The 21304-nt window shown below is 48.5% G+C and overlaps 1 protein-coding gene across 1 annotated transcript in view; it reads left to right on the top strand.

Annotated features, from left to right (window-relative positions):
• Window positions 1-21304, top strand: part of LOC138566986 (asialoglycoprotein receptor 1-like) — a 475397-nt gene that overhangs the window by 200547 nt on the left and 253546 nt on the right. Inside the window, exon 5 of the mRNA XM_069644787.1 lies at window positions 5-124. Within this exon, the coding sequence (XP_069500888.1) occupies window positions 5-124 (120 nt within the window). The remainder of the gene's footprint in view (window positions 1-4; window positions 125-21304) is intronic.

Genomic DNA, 21304 nt, shown 5'->3' with positions numbered 1-21304 from the left:
TCAGATTTCTCTCGTGCTGGATTCTCCCTCCCCAGTCCCTCCAGGCATTCCGGGCTCTTGTTCGGCCTCTTCGCTCTGTGTGCCCTCATGCTCACCATCCTCATCATTGTGGTTGCTGTCAGTAGTGAGTACCATTCCTTGTCCACTCAAACGACCAAAGGCAGCCAGACTGCTGTTTGTTTGTTATATTAATTTCTATAGCGCTTTACGACAAAGAACTTTCCAAAAACGAATGCATTTGTCCAAATAATGAAATGTTAACTATTAACATGAAATATGGGGAACGGTGCAGGGAAGAAAGGGAGCAACAGAATACCAAATAATTGATGAACACTATAACAGCAAATAATAAAACTCTAGCAGAAAAAAAATTGAATTGGCAAGACAAGTAATTAGCCCGCATCCTCACAAAGACACAACAACGTGGTGGAAGCCACTCCTTAAAAAGTGTGACCGTTCCCAAGTATTGATAAGGTTTGAGGTCTGGTAGATTGCTGTGTTATGTCTGATCCCTGCACTGGATATGTCGAGTAAAAGGTAACACAACGCATTCACACTAAATGAGGGACATGTGACAGACAACGGGTCTCTCCAACGAGCCGTTCCCCTGTTTCTTCTGAGTCTACTTCTATCCAACACTAATATAGGTGGACGAGATTCACACAGGGATAGATAGCCTGTGACTTGAAGGTGAATTGACTTAGGGCATAAACACCCCTAGAAAGTCTATTGCTTCTATCTAGGGCCGTATGGCTAAAGGGGCAGGCAGTTCTGTGACTTCTAGGGCGTAAGGCTAAGGGGACAGGCACTTCTATGACTTCTATGGCCGTATGGCGGAGACCAGACAAGCGCGGCAACCGCGCAGAGTGACAGACGCAGACATCCGTGTTTATTGAGACCTAAGGGGATACTGCAGGCGCTGATTTTTTCAGACGGAACATTGCCCTCGGCAATTTACACCCTGGGTTCCGACCTACATGATTAATCCAACAATCCACATAAAGTTCATCACAGAGATGCGAGTTCGGACCATACCAAGTAACTCATCCTGACTTGGTTCAAAAGAAAACTGCAAAGGAAGATATATACACACCAAGTGGGTACACATTGAGTGAAGACTTTAGCCGAAGCAGGGATTCATCCAAGTTTCAAGACCACCGTCCGCTGAATTTACAGTGGAGATTAAAAGGTTCACGAATCGTATCAAGATGCAACACAGACTGGACTGTTGCATCCTGTCCTGAGGAAGGTTGGCTAGAACTGTTGGGCCCAAGCATTGTCAGGCCACATTATACTACAACCGAAACGACAAGAAAGAAACCCCCTGTAATTACACAGAGGGCCACATCTACAAGACACGAGAGTGTTGGACTTGATATTACAAACAAATGTTTGTTTGGGAACAATTATTACATATTTTGTGAAGTTGTGTTAGTATGGAGATGATTTGTATGAGTGAAGTATGAATGATGAATGATGGGAACAGTGTTGTAAAGGTTGAACCTATTTTTAGGGTGTTAATAAGGTATAAATAAATACTTATTGTTTTTTGTTATGTGAAATAAATATCATAGCATACCAAGTTTTTCAAAAATTACAAAAGATTCCTGTTATCTTTAAACCTATTGGTCCACATACTGTTTTTGGTTATGTATGGCTAAGGGGACTGGCACTTCTATTACTTCAACGGTCGTATGGCTAAGGGGACAGGCATTTCTATGACTTCTATGGCTGTGTGGCTAAGGGGACTGGCACTTCTAATACTACAAGGGCTGTATAGCTAAGGAGAAAGACACTTCTATTACTTCTAGGGCCGTATGGCTAAGGGGACAGACACTTCTATTACTTCAAGGGCCCTATGGCTTCGGGGACAGTCACTTCTATTACTTCAAGGGCCGTATGACTAAGGGGACAGGCACTTCTATTACTTCTAGGGCCATATGACTAAGGGGACAGTCAATTATTTTACTTCAAGAGCCACATCGCTAAGTGGACGGGCAGTTGTATTACTTCACGGGCCTTATGGCTAAGAGGACAGGCACTTCTATTACTTCAAGGGGCGTATAGCTAAGGGGACAGGCACTTTTATTACTTCAAGAGCCTTATGGCTAAGGGGACAGGCACTTCTATGATGTCTAGGGCTGTATGGCTAAGGGGAAAGGCACTTCTATTACTTCAAGGGCAGTATGGCTATGGGGACAGGCACATCTATGACTTCTAGCTCCGTATGGCTAAGGGGACAGGCACTTCTATTACTTCTAGGGCCGTATGGCTAAGGGGACAGGCATTTGTATGACTTTTAGGGCCGTATGGCTAAGTGGACAGACACTTCTATGACTTCAAGGGCCGTATGGCTAAGGGGACAGGCACTTGTATGACTTCAAGAGCTGTATGGCTAAGGGGACAGGCACTTCTATTATTTCTCAGGCCGTATGGCTAAGGGGATGGGCACTTGTATTACTTCAAGGGCTGTAAGGCTAAGGGGACAGGCACTTCTATTACTTCTATGGCTGTATGGCTAAAGGGACAGGCACTTCGATGACTTCTAGGGCCATATGGCTAAGGGGACAGGCACTTCTATTACTTCTAGGGCCGTATGGCTAAGGAGACAGATAATTGTATTACTTCAAGGGCCGTATGGCTAAGGAGACAGGCACTTCTATTACTTGAAGGGCCGTATGGCTAAGTATGGCAAAGGAAAAAGGTACTTCTATTATTTCTAGGGCCCTATGGCTAAGGGGACATGCACTTCTATTACTTCTAAGGCCATATGGCTAAGGGGACAGGCACTTCTTTTACTTCAAGAGCCGCATAGCTAAGGGGACAGGCACTTCTATTACTTCTAGAGCCATATGGCTAAGGGGACTGGCACTTCTACTACTTCAAAGGATGTAAGGCTAAGGAGAAAGGCACTTCTATTACTTGAAGGGCCGTATGGCTAAGTATGGCAAAGGAAAAAGGTACTTCTATTATTTCTAGGGCCCTATGGCTAAGGGGACATGCACTTCTATTACTTCTAAGGCCATATGGCTAAGGGGACAGGCACTTCTTTTACTTCAAGAGCCGCATAGCTAAGGGGACAGGCACTTCTATTACTTCTAGAGCCATATGGCTAAGGGGACTGGCACTTCTATTACTTCTAGGGCCGTATGGCTAAGAGGACAGGCACTTATATTACTTCTAGGGACGTATGGCTAAGGGGACAGGGCTTTTTATTACTTCCAGGGCCGTATGGATAAGGGGGCACAAACCTCTATTACTACAAGGGCATGTGGCTAAGGGTACAGGCACTTCTATTACTTCAAGGGATGTATGGCTAAGGGGACAAGCACTTCTATTACTTCTAGGGCCGTAAGGCTAAGGGGACAGGCACTTCAATGACTTCTAGGGCTGTATGGCAAAGAGGACAGGCACTTCTATTACTTCTAGGGCCGTAAGGCTAAGGGGACAGGCACTTCAATGACTTCTAGGGCTGTATGGCTAAGGGGGCAGGCACTTCAATGACTTCTAGGGCTGTATGGCTAAGGGGACAGGCACTTCTATTACTTCTAGGGCCATAAGGCTAAGGGGACAGGCACTTCTATTACTTCAAGGGCCGTAAGGCTAAGGGGACAGGCACTTCTATCACTTCAAGGGCCGTATAACTAAGGGGACAGGCACTTCAATGACTTCAAGTGCTTTATGGCTAAGGGGACAGGCACTTCTATTACTTCTATGGCCGTATGGCTAAGGGAACAGGCACTTTGATGACTTCGAGGGTCGTATGGCTAAGATACAGGCACTTCTATTACTTCAAGGGCCATATGGCTAAGGGGACAGATACTTGTATTACTTCAAGGGTTGTATGGCAAAGTATGGCTAAGGAAAAAGGCACTTCTATTAGTTCTAGGGCCCTATGGCTAAGGCGTGCAGGCACTTCTATTATTTCTTGGGTTGTATGGCTAAGGGGACAGGCACTTGTATTACTTCAAGGTCCGTATGGCTAAGGGGACAGGCACTTCTAATACTTCTAGGGGCATATGGCTAAGGGGACAGTCAATTCTTTTAGTTCAAGCCCCACATCGCTAAGTGAACGGGCACTTGTATTACTTCAAGGGCCTTATGGCTAAGGGGACAGGCACTTCTATTACTTCAAGGGGCATATAGCTAAGGGGACAGGCACTTTTATTACTTCAAGAGCTGTATGGCTAAGGGGACAGGCACTTCTATGACTTCTAGCCCCGTATGGCTAAGGGGATAGACACTTCTATGACTTTAAGGGCCGTATGGCTAAGGAGACAGGCACTTGTATGACTTCAAGGGCTGTATGGCTAAGGGGACAGGCACTTCTATTACTTCTCAGACCGTATGGCTAAGGGGACAGGCACTTGTATGACACCAAGGGCTGTATGGCTAAGGGGGCAGGCACTTCTATTACTTCAAGGGTTGTATGGCTAAGGCGACAGGCACTTGTATTACTTCAAGGGCCATATGGCTAAGGGGACGGGCACTTCTATTACTTCAAGGGCCATATGGCTAAGGGGACAGGCACTTCTATTAGATCTAGGGACGTATGGCAAAGGGGACAGGTCCTTCTATGACTTCAAGGGCCGTATGGCTAAGGGGATAGACACTTCTATTATTTCTAGGGCTGTAAGGCTAAGGGGACAGGTGTTTCTATGATTTCTAGGGCGACAGGCACTTATATTTCTTCTAGGACTGCATGCTTAAGGGGACAGGCAGTTCTATTACTTCAAGGGCCGTATTGCTAACGGAGACAGGCACTTCTATGACTTCTAGGTCCGTATGCCTAAGGGGACAGGCACTTCTATTACTTCTAGGGCCGTATGGCTAAGGGGACAGGCACTTCTATTACTTCTAGGACCATATGGCAAAGGGGACATGCACTTCTATGACTTCTAGGTCCGTATGGCTAAGGGGACAGGCACTTCTATTACTTCAAGGGCCATATGGCTAAGGGGACTGGCACTTCTATGACTTCTATAGCGGTATGACCAAGGGGACAGGCACTTCTATTACTTCTAGGGCCGTATGGCTAATGGGACAGGCACTTCTATTACTTCTAGGACCGTATGGCGAAGGGGGCAGGCACTTCTATGACTTCTAGGTCCATATGGCTAAGGGGACAGGCACTTCTATTTCTTCAAGGCCCGTATGGCTAAGGGGACTGGCACTTCTATGACTTCTAGGGCCATATGGCTAAGGGGATAGGCATTTCTATGACTTCCAGGGCCGTATGGCTAAGAGGACAGACACTTCTGTGACTTCAAGGGCCGTATGGCTAAGGGGACAGGCACATGTATGACTTTAAGGGCCGTATGGCTAAGGGGACAGACACTTCTAATACTTCTCGGGCTGTATGGCTAAGGGGACAGGCACTTATGACTTCAAGGGCTGTATGGCAAAGAGGACAGGCACTTCTTTTATTTCAAGGGTTGTATGGCTAAGGGAACAGGCACTTGTATTACTTCAAGGGCCGTATGGCTAATGGGATGGGTACATCTATGACTTCTAGGTCCGTATGGCTAAGGGGTGTTAGGGAGAATTCTCTCTTTAGGCTGAATTTCCTAATCTAGTGAGTCCCCCAGCAGCTTTGCTGGATTTCTGGAGTTTCGTTTTTTCTCCTGACAAGAGTGAGACTCTTTTTCTCCAACTCTTGGACATGATTTATGGTGTTCCTTTGACTGTTAATGTGTTTTATGGGCTATGGGTTCCTTTACACATAGCGTCTGGTGTTTTTACTATGTGTGTTACACAGCACCCTCTGTGCAGTAACACAGGGGTGTCATAGTGACCCCCCAGCATAGACTCCATACCCTGGGACTGACTACTGTCTCCCAGGGCATGTAAAGTCACCATTGGCTTGACTAGTCCCAAATTATTAACAGAAACCAGTACAAACCATCATATTGTGGACGTACTGGTCGGGGCAATTCGATTGCCCCGAGGTCTGTTAGTCGAGGGCGCACGTCTCCGTCCCCCCTGATCGAGTTTTGGCTGGTGGCAGTTGATACTACTTTTTATATTCGACCGCGAATATTCCCCTATGGGATTTTCCCATTGTTCGAGGCTACCAACTTTAATTATTTAATTCTCATAGCCTCGAACATACCGCTGGTTTATTTAATTAATATTAATTCGCCGGTTGGTATTTTTTGCCAGGACTCGATTCTAAAATGGCGTTTGTGTTCTCTTCTGTGACTACAACCCAAGTCGAGCCCTTTGTTCCACTTTTTGGTGGGCTTCTCCACAGAAGCCTCCAAAAGTGGTGCCACTCTGTCTGGGTACCACAGAGGGAGTGGGAGGGGGTTTAGGCACCCTTGACTGAGTTACCTTGGTAACTCAAGTCGCACTCTTGTGTGATTGGCCCAAGTGGTGAGCCGGCCGGCTCACCACTTAGCATGTTTGATTGACAGCTAGGCTGAGTGAATGGGGGTATGCTGCATAAAAGCAGAGCTTTGGGGACTGGAACTTCAGAAGTTACCACAGGACCTGAGAATCCGACGAGGGAGAAGCTGAGCTGACCTACCACGACGACACCACCGGTGGAGCCCTGCGATACCGACTCACCACTTCCCGACGCCAGAGAAGATCTCCCGGCTGGAGAGGCTTCTTCCCCTGACTGGTGGGCACAACCAGTTTACCTTCTTCTCTTCGCAACCCAGACCGGTCTGTGGTCGAATTGCCCATGCCAAGCACCCCGGCAGCCGGATAGCCAATTACCCCTGGACCGCGAACCAACGGACCGCTCCTTTTACCTGAGAAACTCTGCGGCTGGTTTCTTCCCTGGCAGTGCAACGGACTCCTGTCTTCCTCCCCGACGAGATCATCTCTTCCCCCGGAAGATGCACCGACTTGCATCCGCTGCCAGGAACAACTGCCCCTGCTGGAGTATTCTCACCACTTTAAGGTACCGTGTCCGCCAGGCATCCCTTTCTAAAGATTGCTACAAGGTAATAATAACCCCTTAACCTTCTGGATTGGGCTGGCCGCCTTGACCCTCTAACTGGTCCCTTTCTTTGGTCCAACTCCTTTTTGAACCGTTACAAGACTTTTGTGCACTGCAACCGTGACCTTGGACACATTTTGTTTTGACCCTCTTAAAGCGGGTCCGGCCTACTGACTCTGAATTCACGGTGTTATTTTGCCTTCCTCTCTTGTTGTGTTCGTGAAAAAGTGTTGGGATCTGTTTCATTTGATTCTCTGCTTTTCTCTCCCTTTTTAAAACGAATTATTAGAGTGCCATCTACGTTAAGCGCTCACCGTTGTCTGAAAATAAGTGGGGCTTTACTTAAGTCTTGTCTAATATTCTTTTAAGGGAATGTATATCTTTTAGTGACCGTGTTTTTGAATTGCTTACTATTAGTGCCTATGGCCCTCATTACGACCCTGGCGGAAAGTAACTGACCTGACCGCCATAGCGTAAATAGCGTTTCCGCCATTGCACGATGGAGGAAAGTGCGGCTAATTCCGACCCATCGGGCACGAGCATTACGCCATGGCGGAAGTGCAAAGTCCGCGATGGCGGAAATGTCCCCAAAACGCCCCTCACCGTCGTCGTACGGCGCCCTAGGTGCAATTCCGCCACCCATCATAGCGGTCACCGTAATGAGCGGTAATCGCAAAATACGGTGACCGTAAATATACGGAAACGGAAGTAAAAACATGGGGCCGGAACGGGAAACAGCACGCCGTACACCTATAAAATCAGAATCCCAACACAACCATTACAAATCCGACCCTGAGACACATCCCAACCCGTTAGCCACCCTAGTTAAAACAATCGAACTGGGAAAAGTTGCTAAAAAGGCGTGCGACCGCAAGCGGCAGGTCCACTTCTCCCATGGGGAACTCACCGTGCTCACAGAGACCCTCCAGGAGAATGCTGCCGTCGTCTTCTCGACGCAAATGACCAGGACGGCACTTGCGAACAAGAAGGCCATATGGGCCCTGGTGGCACAGCGGGTAAGTGCGGTGGGGACCGCATCCCGCAACCCACAGCAATGCAGAAAGCGAAGGGACGACTTGCGGATACGCGTACGGAGCATACTATCAGCCAACCGTAACATTGCCACAGCTACCGGGGGAGGATCGGAATCACCCATCAAGTTGACCCCCTGGGAAGAAATCTGTGCCTCCACCATTGGAATGGAGAGTATAGAGGGAGTCGGAGGGATGGAGAAAGGAGTGCAGACATCCGAAGAATCAGGTAGGTGGGCCAAATAAAACAATGCTAAATCCACAATGTCCAATCATGTGAAGTACCATGTGTCCACATAGTGCAACAGAAACACATGTCCAGGAGAACGTCCACATACATTGGCCTGATAGCGCACTTTAAAACTCACATTAAATACATAAATAATCAAAAATCCTAAAAACACCCTCTACACGTGCAGCATGCACACCCTAACTGCAGGCTGCAAAACAACTGCATCCTCAATCCACACAAAAATGAAACCACCTCCAAGGACCTGACCCAAATCACCCTCAGGTACCACCCCAATGCATGTGATACATTGCCATTCCAATTTCCACAGACCCATAAATAACGCTCGCCCTCCTTTACTCCACCACAGGGTCCGATTCAAACGACGAGCTCCAGGACACCCCTACCAGCACACCTGCAAAGAGGGCCAAGACCAACGGCCAAAGACCCTCCACCTCAGCTGCACGGATCAAGACACGGCAGCAGCACAAACCAAGTGGCAGCACACAGGAGGGGACTTCAACAGGCACCCCAGCAGCCAGCATGCCCACAACAGCAGCAACACAGGTCCCCCCATTGGATGCCACAGAAGGCACTGCTTCTGGTGGCAGCAGCACCATAGGTGACACTGCATTAATGGCAGCATGCCCCGACACAGAAAACGGTGCTGTCGATGTAGGACCCATCCATGACCTGTCTCAATCCCCCTGTTTGTTTCATCCCGTACACCATGAGGATACCACGCAGGGGCACCCACAAGACGACGACTGGCCATCCCCCACAAGCCCTGTGGCAAGGCAACATGAGGTGATCAGCCCCTCTGTGACACCACCGCAAATGGCCATGGCCCAGCAGAGGCAACAGTCCCTCGACCAGGTGATCGTGCAACAGCAGCAACTGGCCACGCTCCTCAAGGAGCATGCTGATGAATGTGGGGGTTCTAAGGCAGTCATAGAAACATCTACTGAGACACTTAGGGCACAAATGGAGAGAAGTACAGAGACACTAAGGGTACAAATGGAGAGAAGTACAGAGACACTAAGGGTACAAATGGAGAGAAGCACCGAGAGCCTGAGGGGGGAACTGCATGCGACGTCCAAAGACGTATGTGGTGAACTTGCCGCTGTACGCCGTGTGCTCACTGAGCTCTCACAAACCCTTAGGGACATGCATGGACGTGAGCAGGCAGAGACATCATCCGTTGCAAGTTTCGTCCAGGGCAGCCCCCAACGTAGATCTGGGAGGAACCTGCGCTCCACAGGCAGGGGTGCCCCTGATACCCGGAGAGGGGGCTTGCAATAGCGTCTGCCCACTGACAATGAGCATCTTTGGACACTGGTGTTCGGGGGGGAGGTAGGAGGGTGGAGGGGGGGTGTTGGGCTTTCTTGGGTGGCGGGTCGATGGGGTGTGTAATATAATTTCACATATGCTATAAACATTACATAATCACCCAATGAGATGTGTGGACATTGATCTTTGTGTACGAGACCTTTATTGGCGTACAGTCCACATTGTGCATGTTCCAGACACACACAGTGCCAGAAGTCCCGTGTCCATGTATCAGCCACCAGGCGTGAGTGCTAGAAGCATGAATCTATGATATTCTGACGAATTTCACGGGCCTCCTGTGCCTCGCGGACTCCTTGAGGTGCTGCCACATCCCCACCCTCATCATGACCATCTTCAGGTGCTTGCAGTTCTGCGTCAGGGGGCATGGGCACATTTCTACGTACGCACATGTTGTGTAGCATGACACATGCCATGACCATCTTTGCAACCTTTTCATGGCGGTACAGGAGAGCCCCGCCAGACCTGCTGAGGCAGCGGAAACGAGCCTTCAGTAGGCCGAATGCCTGTTCTATGACTACACGGGTACGTGAGTGGGCATGATTGTAGTCCTCCTCATGCTGGTTCTGTGGGTTCCGGAGTGGTGTAAGGAGCCATCTCTTCAGTGGATACCCGGCATCACCTGTATGTGGACAATAAAGGATGTTTGTGGAATGACATTGCTACGTACGCATCCCCCCCCCCTTCCTGCCAGGTCATTGCCGCATCACATACCCCACATTATCATGCATGAAATGAGACTCACCGAGTAGCCAGGATCTGTTCCCTGCGTGTCGCTCCATGTAGCGTGGTATTGTAGAGTTCCTCAAGACCATAGAATCATGGGTTGATCCAGGAAATCGGGCACAACAATGTGTAAAGATCCTGTTGGAGTCACACACCATCTGTACATTAAGAGAATGATATTGTTTCCGGTTGCGGTACTGGGCCTCCATGGCATGTGGGACAACCAATTCCACATGGGTGCAGTCGATGGCACCAATGCAACCCGGTATGCCGGCCAGTGCATGGAATCCAACTTTTGTGTTTGTAATCTCCTGCTCCGAGCGTGGTAAAGAGATGTAGTCGTCTGCGTGCTTCAGGAGGGCATCGAGCACTTGCGATAGTGTCCGTGAGAACAGTGGCTGTGAAATGCCATGCAACTGTCCGACTGTGTGCTGGTAGGTGCCTGTGGCCAGGAAGTGGAGTACAGACACCACCTTCAGTAGGGGTGGGATGGCGGTTGGGCTATCTATCATGCTGACAAGGTCAGCGTGTGTCATGTTCACAATGGCGGTTATGGTGTCCCCGTCCAAACGGTAGAGGGTGTGGATCTGCTCAGCAGTGAGGTTGAACGGATGAGCTCGGAGGCGTGGGATTGCAGGCTGCCTGCGTGGTGGTAGTGGCTGTGCTGGTGGCCCTTGCTGGCCCTGCCTTGCCCTCCTCCTCCTCCTGCGTCTCCTCTGTGCGGCCGGTTGTTGTAGTAGTTGGTGTTCGTCTTCTTCTTGAAGTTGTAGTACTTGCAGTGCTATCAGGTCCCCCAGGGCCAACATCGCTAGTCCTGCCCGTAGCATTTTGGAGTGGGTGTGGTTGTGGGAGGGGGTTGGGTGTGCAATTTATGTGTTTTCAGGCTGTATATCCTCCACCTGTGGTGATTCATTCCACCTGTGCCAGCTGCAATCCCCTTTGGGCGAGCACGTCCCGCACACAACGCTGCAATGTGACGCATGGCATCTTGCTATTACAATCATGTATTTAATCCCGATGGCAGTGAAATATTGGTTTATATGTTCATTCTGCTATGGTCCCATTGTTTCACATACTATCTTTGCAGTCGCGAACAAATTTGTGAAGGGTCAGTGGTATGTAGTACTCGATTAACGCTGGACCCTCATGCAGCACTGTACCGAGGTTCACCGATGGGCGGGGCGTCCCATATGTGAGTGAAGCCAGTTGCCATTTTCACACACTGCCCCACTACATGGATGAATTTGTGATTTCAAGCGGTCACAGATGCCTTATCGACGTGATGTTGCAAATGAGGAATTCGAAGGACAGCGCTTTCGGTTTTCAGCTAGCGGCGAGGAGACGCCCACAGGTCTGACTGCAAATATAAAGTTCTATTGTTTAATGTCCTTGGGACAGGGGCCATGGCGAGAATGCAATGATTGATATGAATAGTATGGGATGCGCAATAGCGTAGTGGACGATAAGGCAGGACGTTCCCAAATACATGTTACTTCACAACACTAGAATTCCGGGCTGGAGCACAGTGGATTATGCAGACTGCATTACGCACAGACTCAATGGAAGTTTCAAATGTGATGTGAGTAAATAATCAGGCGTTTTCATACCGGGATGAGGGAATGATGTATGGATGCATGGACAGATGATTTAATTGAGAGTTTGCCATGTACATGGCTTTTCGGGATCTATCCCCTTCTCCTGCGCTATGTGATGCAGAGCTGCCATAGTGGGACCATCGTCTATCTGCCCTTGTTGAACCCTCCCTGTCTCGACGCGCCTTCAAACACTTGTGTCTATGCACGTTACGAATCCCATCTAATGGATTCTGTCTTAACAGACGCATGCACACAAACACTCGTTTGTAATAGTGTTTTCACCTCGATTTATATAGTTATGATTCGCAAGTGATTTTTGGGTGGAAATAATCCTTTTGAGTGGGCTAGCATGCATATGGCTGTGGATTTAGTGTGATCATTGAAGTGAGTAATACAAATGAAGTTCTGATGCCCATGCTATTCTTTTTCATTTCATTTGGGTGACAGGTATCTCCTCCCCTTTTGCCGCTGCCATCTGTATCCCACTCCTGCAGATGGCTTTTACTCCCGACACCTGCTGCTTCGAGTTAATCAGTGGAGCACCATTACGATCTTATGGGACGATCGCCAATGGGCCACATGCCCTTACGCAGTACTAGTGGCTAGGAGCTACATATCAGCCTTTCAGCTGGACTAGTGCCTACCTAATGGGACGGCCCTGCGGTTCTCGGCGCTTCCATGTTGCCTTTTTGAACGTGAATGTAGCCCCTGTGTACCATGAAGGAACAGGGCGTCACACAAGAAGAAGCTGGTCATTTATTGCGGATGCAGCCCACAGTGATGAAAAATATTTTGGAGTTTATGACCTAATAGCTGTATGGGCTTGGTGAATTTGATGTGCATTAAAATTTGATTCTGATTTCAACCGTGTAGCGTTATTCTTTGCAAGTAATGTAGCATATTCCTATTTGTGGAGCGGTGTATTGTGAGGAGATCTGCATTGGGTTCCGGCTTCTGAGTATAGTTGCGTGGTACTGTACTGGCCGCGTTTGCCTACGAAGCCCAGTAAGGTCAGGGATGGGGGCTGCCATTATGACTGTTTTAATGATGTCATGCTCAGGGGCGGGGGATTAGCTTTTGTGTAACAGATGCCGGTCAGCCAGGTGGATTGGTGGAATGATGTGAATATCAGAAAATGGCTGGTCACAGGTGCCTGTGTTTGCGTGCGTTTCTTGGAGGGGGACTGAGGTCATGTCCATTGGAATATCTTCTGTATTCGTGCCATCTGTGCCCTGCAGCTCCCATTGGCCCCTCTTGAGATGAGCCTGGCTGCTCAGTCACTCTGCCAACTTGTGTGGTACATGCTTATGCTGATGGTTGGTTTGTTTACTGGCAAGGGTACAGGGCTGGTGCAGTCTCCCTCAGGATACTGCTTTGAATGTTGCCTTACACTGGTGTCAAGCAATGGGGGCCTGTTGTTGTTTTGTCTCATGTTTCAGTTCATATTGCTGTACTTGAACCTTCACGTGCCTGTGCTGCATCAGTACGGCAATGGTGCCATGCCAAATATGGATGGCCACTCACAAGGCACTTGGAGCCCCTACATTCATTTGTTCGTTGGCATGCATGGGTGACTTGTACATTTCACTGGTTGCATTGTGTAACTTCATTGCACCTACGAGGTGTTGTGCAATGTGGCCAGGGAGTGGTGTACAGGCACTCAGTAGGGCCATTTACGGTTGGTTCACGATGCCGTAATTCTCACCATGGCGGAATGGTACTTTCCGCCATGCTTAATGGCGTTAAGTGAATGTCCGCTAGGGTCAGCATTCGCGTACCGTTGCGCCATGGTGGTAATTACGGTTTTGCATGGCGCGCGTGCGCGTACTTGGTGCAGTTTGCGTTGGCGTTCACTACGGTGTCGCTGATGGCATCGTACTTTACGGTGACGGGTCATAATCGCACCGAGCGGTATTCGATGGCGGTATTGCATTTCCGCCATCGTTTTTCGATTTCCGCCAGGGTCGTAATGAGGGCCTATGTGTTTTTCTAGATGTGGTTTTAAATAAATAATTATATCTCTTTTACACCAAGCTCTGGTCAGTGTTTACTTGTTCTACTATGTTCTTTCGACCTATTGTGAATACTCTGTATACTGCCTAACTCTTCTTGAGGGAAGTCTGACTGCTCAGCCACAGCTACCAAGTGAATCTGTGTGGTACAGACTGCTACCAAGTGGGTTTACTGCCAAACACCTGTAGTCCTAAATCTTTTGCAGTGGTCCCAGAGGGAACTGCACAGGTTTCTGCCTAACAAGGGGACAGGCGCTTCTATTACTTCTAGGGCCGTATGGCTAAGGGGACAGACATTTCTATGACTTCTAGGGCCGTATGGCTAAGGGGACAGACACTTCTATTACTTCAAGGGCCGTATGGCTAAGGGGACAGGAACTTGTATGACTTCAAGGGCTGTATGGCTAAGGGAACAGGCACTTCTATTACTTCTCAGGCCGTATGGCTAAGGGGACAGGCACTTCTATTACTTCAAGGGTTGTATGGCTAAGGGGACAGGCACTTGTATTACTTCAAGGGCCATATGGCTAAGGGGATGGGCACTTCTATTACTTCAAGGGCGTATGGCTAAGGGGACAGGCACTTCTATTACATCTAGGGACGTATGGCAAAGGGGACGGGTCCTTCTATGACTTCAAGGGTCGTATGGCTAAGGGGACAGACACTTCTATTATTTCTAGGGCTGTAAGGCTAAGTGGACAGGCGTTTCTCTGATTTCTAGGGCCACATGGCTAAGGAGACAGGCACTACTATTACTTCTAGGTCTGTATGGCTAAGGGTACAGGCAGTTCTATGACTTCAAGGGCCGTATTGCTAACAGAGACAGGCACTTCTATGACTTCTAGGTCCGTATGCCTAAGGGGACAGGCACTTCTATTACTTCTAGGGCCGTATGGCTAAGGGGACAGGCACTTCTATTACTTCTAGGACCGTATGCCAAAGGGGACAGGCACTTCTATGACTTCTAGGTCCGTATGGTTAAGGGGACAGGCACTTCTCTTACTTCAAGGGCCACATGGCTAAGCGGATTGGCACTTCGATGACTTCTCTGGCGGTATGTTCAAGGGGACAGGCACTTCTATTACTTCTAGGGCCATATGGCTAAGGGGACAGGCACTTCTATTACTTCTAGGACTGTATGGCGAAGTGGACAGGCACTTCTATGACTTCTAGGTCCATATGGCTAAGGGGACAGGCACTTTTATTTCTTCAAGGGCCGTATGGCTAAGGGGACTGGCACTTGTATGACTTCTAGGGCCATATGGCAAAGGGGATAGGCATTTCTATGACTTCTAGGGCCGTATGGCTAAGGGGACAGACACTTCTATGACTTCAAGGGCCATATGGCTAAGGGGACAGGCACTTGTATGACTTTAAGGGCCGTATGGCTAAGGGGACAGGCACTTCTAAAACTTCTCGGGCTGTATGGCTAAGGGGACAGGCACTTATGACTTCAAGGGCTGTATGGCAAAGAGGACAGGCTTTTCTTTTATTTCAAGGGTTGTATGGCTAAGGGTACAGGCACTTGCATTACTTCAAGGGCCGTATGGCTAAGCGGATGGGCACTCCTATTACTTCAAGGGACGTATGGCTAAGAGGACAGACACTTCTGTTACATCTAGGGACGTATGGCAAGGGGGACGGGTCCTTCTATGACTTCAAGGGCCATATGGCTAAGGGGACAGGCACTTCTATTATTTCTAGGGCTGTAAGGCTAAGGGGACAGGCACTTCTATTACTTCAAGAGCCGTATGGCTAAGTGGACAGGCACTTCTATTATTTCAGGGCTAAGGGGACAGGCGTTTCTATGATTTCTAGGGCCACATGGCTAAGGGGACAGGCACTTCTATTACTTCTTGGACTGTATGACTAAGGGGATCGGCAGTTCTATCACTTTTGGGGACATATGGCTAAGGGATAGGCAGTTCTATGACTTCTAGGGCCATATGGCTAAGGGGACGTGCACTTCTATGACTCCTAGGGCCGTATGGCAAAGGGGATAGGCATTTCTATGACTTCAAGGGCCATATGGCTAAGGGGACAGGCACTTGTATGACTTTAAGGGCCGTATGGCTAAGGGGACAGGCACTTCTAAAACTTCTCGGGCTGTATGGCTAAGGGGACAGGCACTTATGACTTCAAGGGCTGTATGGCAAAGAGGACAGGCACTTCTTTTATTTCAAGGGTTGTATGGCTAAGTGGACAGGCACTTCTATTATTTCAAGGCTAAGGGGACAGGCGTTTCTATGATTTCTAGGGCCACATGGCTAAGGGGACAGGCACTTCTATTACTTCTTGGACTGTATGACTAAGGGGACCGGCACTTCTATCACTTTTGGGACATATGGCTAAGGGGATAGGCAGTTCTATGACTTCTAGGGCCATATGGCTAAGGGGACGTGCACTTCTATGACTTCTAGGGCTGTATGGCTAAGGTGACTGGCACCTCTATTACTTCTGAGACCGTATGGCCAAGGGGACAGGCAGTTCTATAACTTTTAGGGCCGTATGGCTAAGGGGACAGGCACTTCTATGACTTCAAGGGCCGTATGGCTAAGGGGACAATGACTTTTATGACTTCTAGGGTCATATGGCTAAGGGGACAGGCACTTCTATTACTTCTAGGGCATATGGCTAAGGGGACAGGCACTTGTATGACTTCTAGGGCCATATGGTTAAGGGCACAGGCACTTCTATTACTTCTAGGGCCGTATGGCCAAGAGGACAGACACTTCTATTACTTCAAGGGACGTGTGGTTAAGGGGACAGGCACTGCTATGACTTCAAGGGATGTATGTCTAAGGGGACAGGCACTTCTATTACTTGGACAGGCACTTCTATTATTTCATGGGCCGCATGACTAAGGAGACAGGCGTTTCTATGATTTCTAGGGCCACATGGCTAAGGGGACAGGCACTTCTATTACTGCTAGGGCCGTATGGCCAAGGGGAAAGACACTTCTATTACTTCTAGGGCCATATGGCTAAGGGGACAGACACTTCTATAATTTCTGGGGCTGTATGGCCATGGGGACAGACACTTCTATTACTTCAAGGGTCGTATGGCTAAGGGGACTGGCACTTCTATTACTTCTAGGGCCGTATGGCTGAGGGGACAGGCACTTCTATGAATTCTAGGACCGTATAGCTAAGGGGACAGGCACTTCTATGACTTCTAGGACCGTATAGCTAAGGGGAAAGGCACTTGTATGACTTCTAGGTCCGTATGGCTAAGGGGACAGGCACTTCTATTACATCTAGGGACGTATGGCAAAGGGGACAGATCCTTCTATGACTTCAAGGGCCGTATGGCTAAGGGGACAGGCACTTCTATTATTTCTAAGGCTGTAAGGCTAAGGGGACAGGCACTTCTATTACTTCAAGAGCTGTATGGCTAAGTGGATAGGCAGTGCAATTACTTCAGGGGACGTATGGCTAAGGGGATAGTCAGTTCTATGACTTCTAGGGCCATATGGTTAAGGTGACTCACACTTCTATTACTTCTGAGACCGTATGGCCAAGGGGACAGGCAGTTCTATTACTTCTAGGGCCATATGGCTAAGGGGACAAGCAGTTGTATGACTTATAGGGCCGCATGGCTAAGGGAACAGGCACTTCTGTTACTTCTAGGACCATATGGCTAAGGGGACAGGCACTTCTATTACTTCTAGGGTATATGGCTTAGGGGCAAGGCACTTCTATTACCTTTAGGGCTGTATCGCTAAGGGGACAGGCAATTCTAGGACTTGAAGGGCCATATGGCTAAGGGGACAGGCACTTGTATGACGTCTAGGGCCATATGGCTAAGGGGACAGGCACTTCTATTACTTCTAGGGCCGTATGGCCAAGGGGAAAGACACTTCTATTACTTCTAGGGCCATATGGCTAAGGGGACAGACACTTCTATAATTTATGGGGCTGTATGGCCATGGGGACAGACACTTCTATTACTTCAAGGGCCATATGGCCAAAGGGGGACATGCAATTCTATTACTTCAAGGGTCGTATGGCTAAGAGGACAGGCACTTCTATGACTTCTAGGTCCATATGGCTAAGGGGACAGGCACTTCTATTACTTCTAGGGCCGAATGGCTGAGGGGACGGGCACTTCTATGACTTCTAGGACTGTATAGCTAAGGGAAAAGGCACTTGTATGACTTCTAGGTCCATATGGCTAAGGGGACAGGCACTTCTATGACTTATAGGGCCCTATGGCTAAGCAGACAAGCACTTGTATGACTTCAAGGGCCGTGTGGCTAAGGGAACAGGCACTTCTATTACTTCTAGAACCATATGGTGAAGGGGACACGCACTTCTATTACTTCAAGGGCTGTATGGCTAAAGGGACAGGCCCTTCTATTACTTCTAGGATAAGGTGACAGGCGTTTCCTTGATTTCTAGGGCCACATGGCTAAGGGGACAGGCACTTCTATTACTTCTTGGACTGTATGACTAAGGGGACAGGCAGTGCTATTACTTCAGGGGACGTATGGCTAAAGGGATAGGCAGTTCTATGACTTCTACGGCCATATGGCTAAGGGGACGTGCACTTCTATGACTTCTAGGGCGTATGGCTTAGGTGACTCGCACTTCTATTACTTCTGAGACCGTATGGCCAAGGGGACAGGCAGTTCTATTACTTCTAGGGCCGTATGGCTAAGGGGACAGGCACTTCTATTACTTCTAGGGTATATGGCTAAGGGGCCAAGCACTTCTATTACTTTTAGGGCTGTATCGCTAAGGGGACAGGCACTTCTAGGACTTGAAGGGCCATATGGCTAAGGGGACAGGCACTTGTATGACTTCTAGGGCCATATGGCTAAGGGGACAGGCACTTCTATTACTTCTAGGTCTGTATGGCCAAGGGGAAAGACACTTCTATTACTTCTAGGGCCATATGGCTAAGGGGACAGCCACTTCTATAATTTCTGGGGCTGTATGGCCATGGGGACAGACACTTCTATTACTTCAAGGGCCATATGGCCAAAGGGGGACACGCAATTCTATTACTTCAAGGGTCGTATGGCTAAGGGAACAGGCACTTCTATTACTTCTAGGGCCGTATGGTTGAGGGGACAGGCACTTCTATGACTTCTAGGACCGTATAGATAAGGGGACAGGCACTACTATGACTTCTAGGACTGTATAGCTAAGGGGAAAGGCACTTGTATGACTTCTAGGTCCATATGGCTAAGGGGACAGGCACTTCTATTACTTCTAGGGATGTATGGCTAAGGTGACAGGCACTTCTATTACTTCTGAGACCGTATGGCCAAGGGGACAGGCAGTTCTATTACTTCTAGGTCCGTATGGCAAAGGGGACAGGCGGTCTATTACTTCTAGGTCCGTATGGCAAAGGGGACAGGCACTTCTATGACTTCTAGGGCCCTGTGGCTAAGCAGACAAGCACTTGTATGACTTCAAGGGCCGTGTGGCTAAGGGGACAGGCACTTCTATTACTTCTAGAACCATATGGTGAAGGGGACAGGCACTTCTATTACTTCAAGGGCTGTATGGCTAAAGGGACAGGCACTTCTATTACTTCTAGGGGGCGTATGTCCAAGGGGACAGGCAGTTCTATTAATTCTAGGGCCATATGGCTAAGGGGCAGGCACTTCTATGACTTCAAGCGCCCTATGGCTAAGGAGACAGGCACTTGTATAACTTCAAGGACTGTATGGTTAAGGGGACAGGCACTTCTATTACTTCAAGGGTTGTATGGCTAAGGGGACAGGCAGCTGTATTACTTCAAGGGCCGTATGGCTGAGGGGACAGGCACTTCTATTACATCTAGGGACGTATGGCAAAGCGGACAGGTCCTTCTATGATTTCAAGGGCCGTATGGCTAAGGGGACAGGCACTTCTATTATTTCTAGGGCTGTAAGGCTAACGGGGCAGGCACTTCTTTTACTTCAAGAGCTGTATGCCTAAGTGGATAGGCACTTCTATTATTTCAAGGATAAGGGGACAGGCGTTTCTATGATTTCTAAGGCCACATGGCTAAGGGGACAGGCACTTCTATTACTTCTTGGACTGTATGACTAAGGGGACAGGGAATTCTATTACTTCTAGGGCCATATGGCTAAGGGGACGTGCATTTCTATGACTTCTAGGGCCATATGGCTAAGGTGACTGGCACTTCTATTACTTCTGAGACCGTATGGCCAAGGGGACAGTCAGTTCTATTACTTGTAGGGCCATATGGCTAAGGGAACAGGCACTTCTATGACTTCAAGGGCCATATGGCTAAGGGGACAAGCACTTGTTTGACTTCTAGGGCCGTCTGACTAAAGGAACAGGCACTTCTGTTACTTCAAGGACCGTGTGGCTAAGGAGACAGACACTTCTATTAGTTCTAGGGCATATGGCTAAGGGGCCAGTCACTTCTATTACTTTTAGGGCTGTTTCGCTCAGGGGACAGGCACTTCTAGGACTTCAAGGGCCATATGGCAAAGGGGAAAGGCACTTGTATGACTTCTAGGGCCATATGGCTAAGGGGACAGGCACTTATATTAGTTCTAGGTACGTATGGCCAAGGGGACAGACACTTCTATTACTTCTAGGGTCGTATGGCTAAGGGGACAGACACTTCTATCATTTCTGGGGCTGTATGGCCAAGGGGACAGACACTTCTATTACTTCAAGGGCCATATGGCCAAGGGGGGGACAGGCAATTCTGTTACTTCAAGGGGCATATGGCTAAGGGGACAGGCACTTCTATGACTTCTAGGTCCGTATGGCTAAGGGGACAGGCACTGCTATTACTTCCAGGGCCATATGGCTGAGGGGACATGCTCTTCTATGACTTCTAGGGCTGTATGGCTAAGGCAACAGACACTTCTATTACTTCTAGGACCATATGGCGAAGGGGACAGGCACTTGTATGACTTCAAGGGCTGTATGGCTAAGGGAACAGGCACTTCTATTACATCTAGGGATGTATGGCTAAGGGGACAGGCACTTCTATTTATTTTATCTATTTTATTTTATTTATTTGGTACAAGCCCAGACCCTCGGGTGTCATGGCGTGGTTGTAAGACAGCTTAGCGATTAGTAAAATTCCACATTATATTGGTTACATAGATCACATGATACAGTTTACAAATAATCACAGCAATATACAATGGACTGGGATCCTCTCTTTAGGTGCTAATATTGGTTGAATAACCAAGTTTTTAACAGTTTCTTATAGACCATGAAGGAGGATTCTTTTTTAATGTTAATAGGTAGGGTGTTCCAGTGTTTGGGGGCTAGAGTGGTGAAGCTGCTACCCCCAGCTCTGGTGGTTTTGAATCGAGGGGCGTCCAAGAGGAGTTTGTCATTGGATCTAAGTGATCTCTTGTCAACTTTGGGGTGTAGAGTATTGTTGAGATAGATAGGTCCTTTTTTAGTAAGGCATTTGTATGTGATGAATAA

Source organism: Ambystoma mexicanum, chromosome 1p (genome assembly GCF_040938575.1).
Source record: "Ambystoma mexicanum isolate Mex_15411 chromosome 1p, UKY_AmexF1_1, whole genome shotgun sequence".
Lineage (NCBI taxonomy): Eukaryota > Metazoa > Chordata > Amphibia > Caudata > Ambystomatidae > Ambystoma > Ambystoma mexicanum.
Note: the sequence above shows the minus strand (reverse complement) of the source record. Positions and strands in the feature narration are given on the sequence as shown.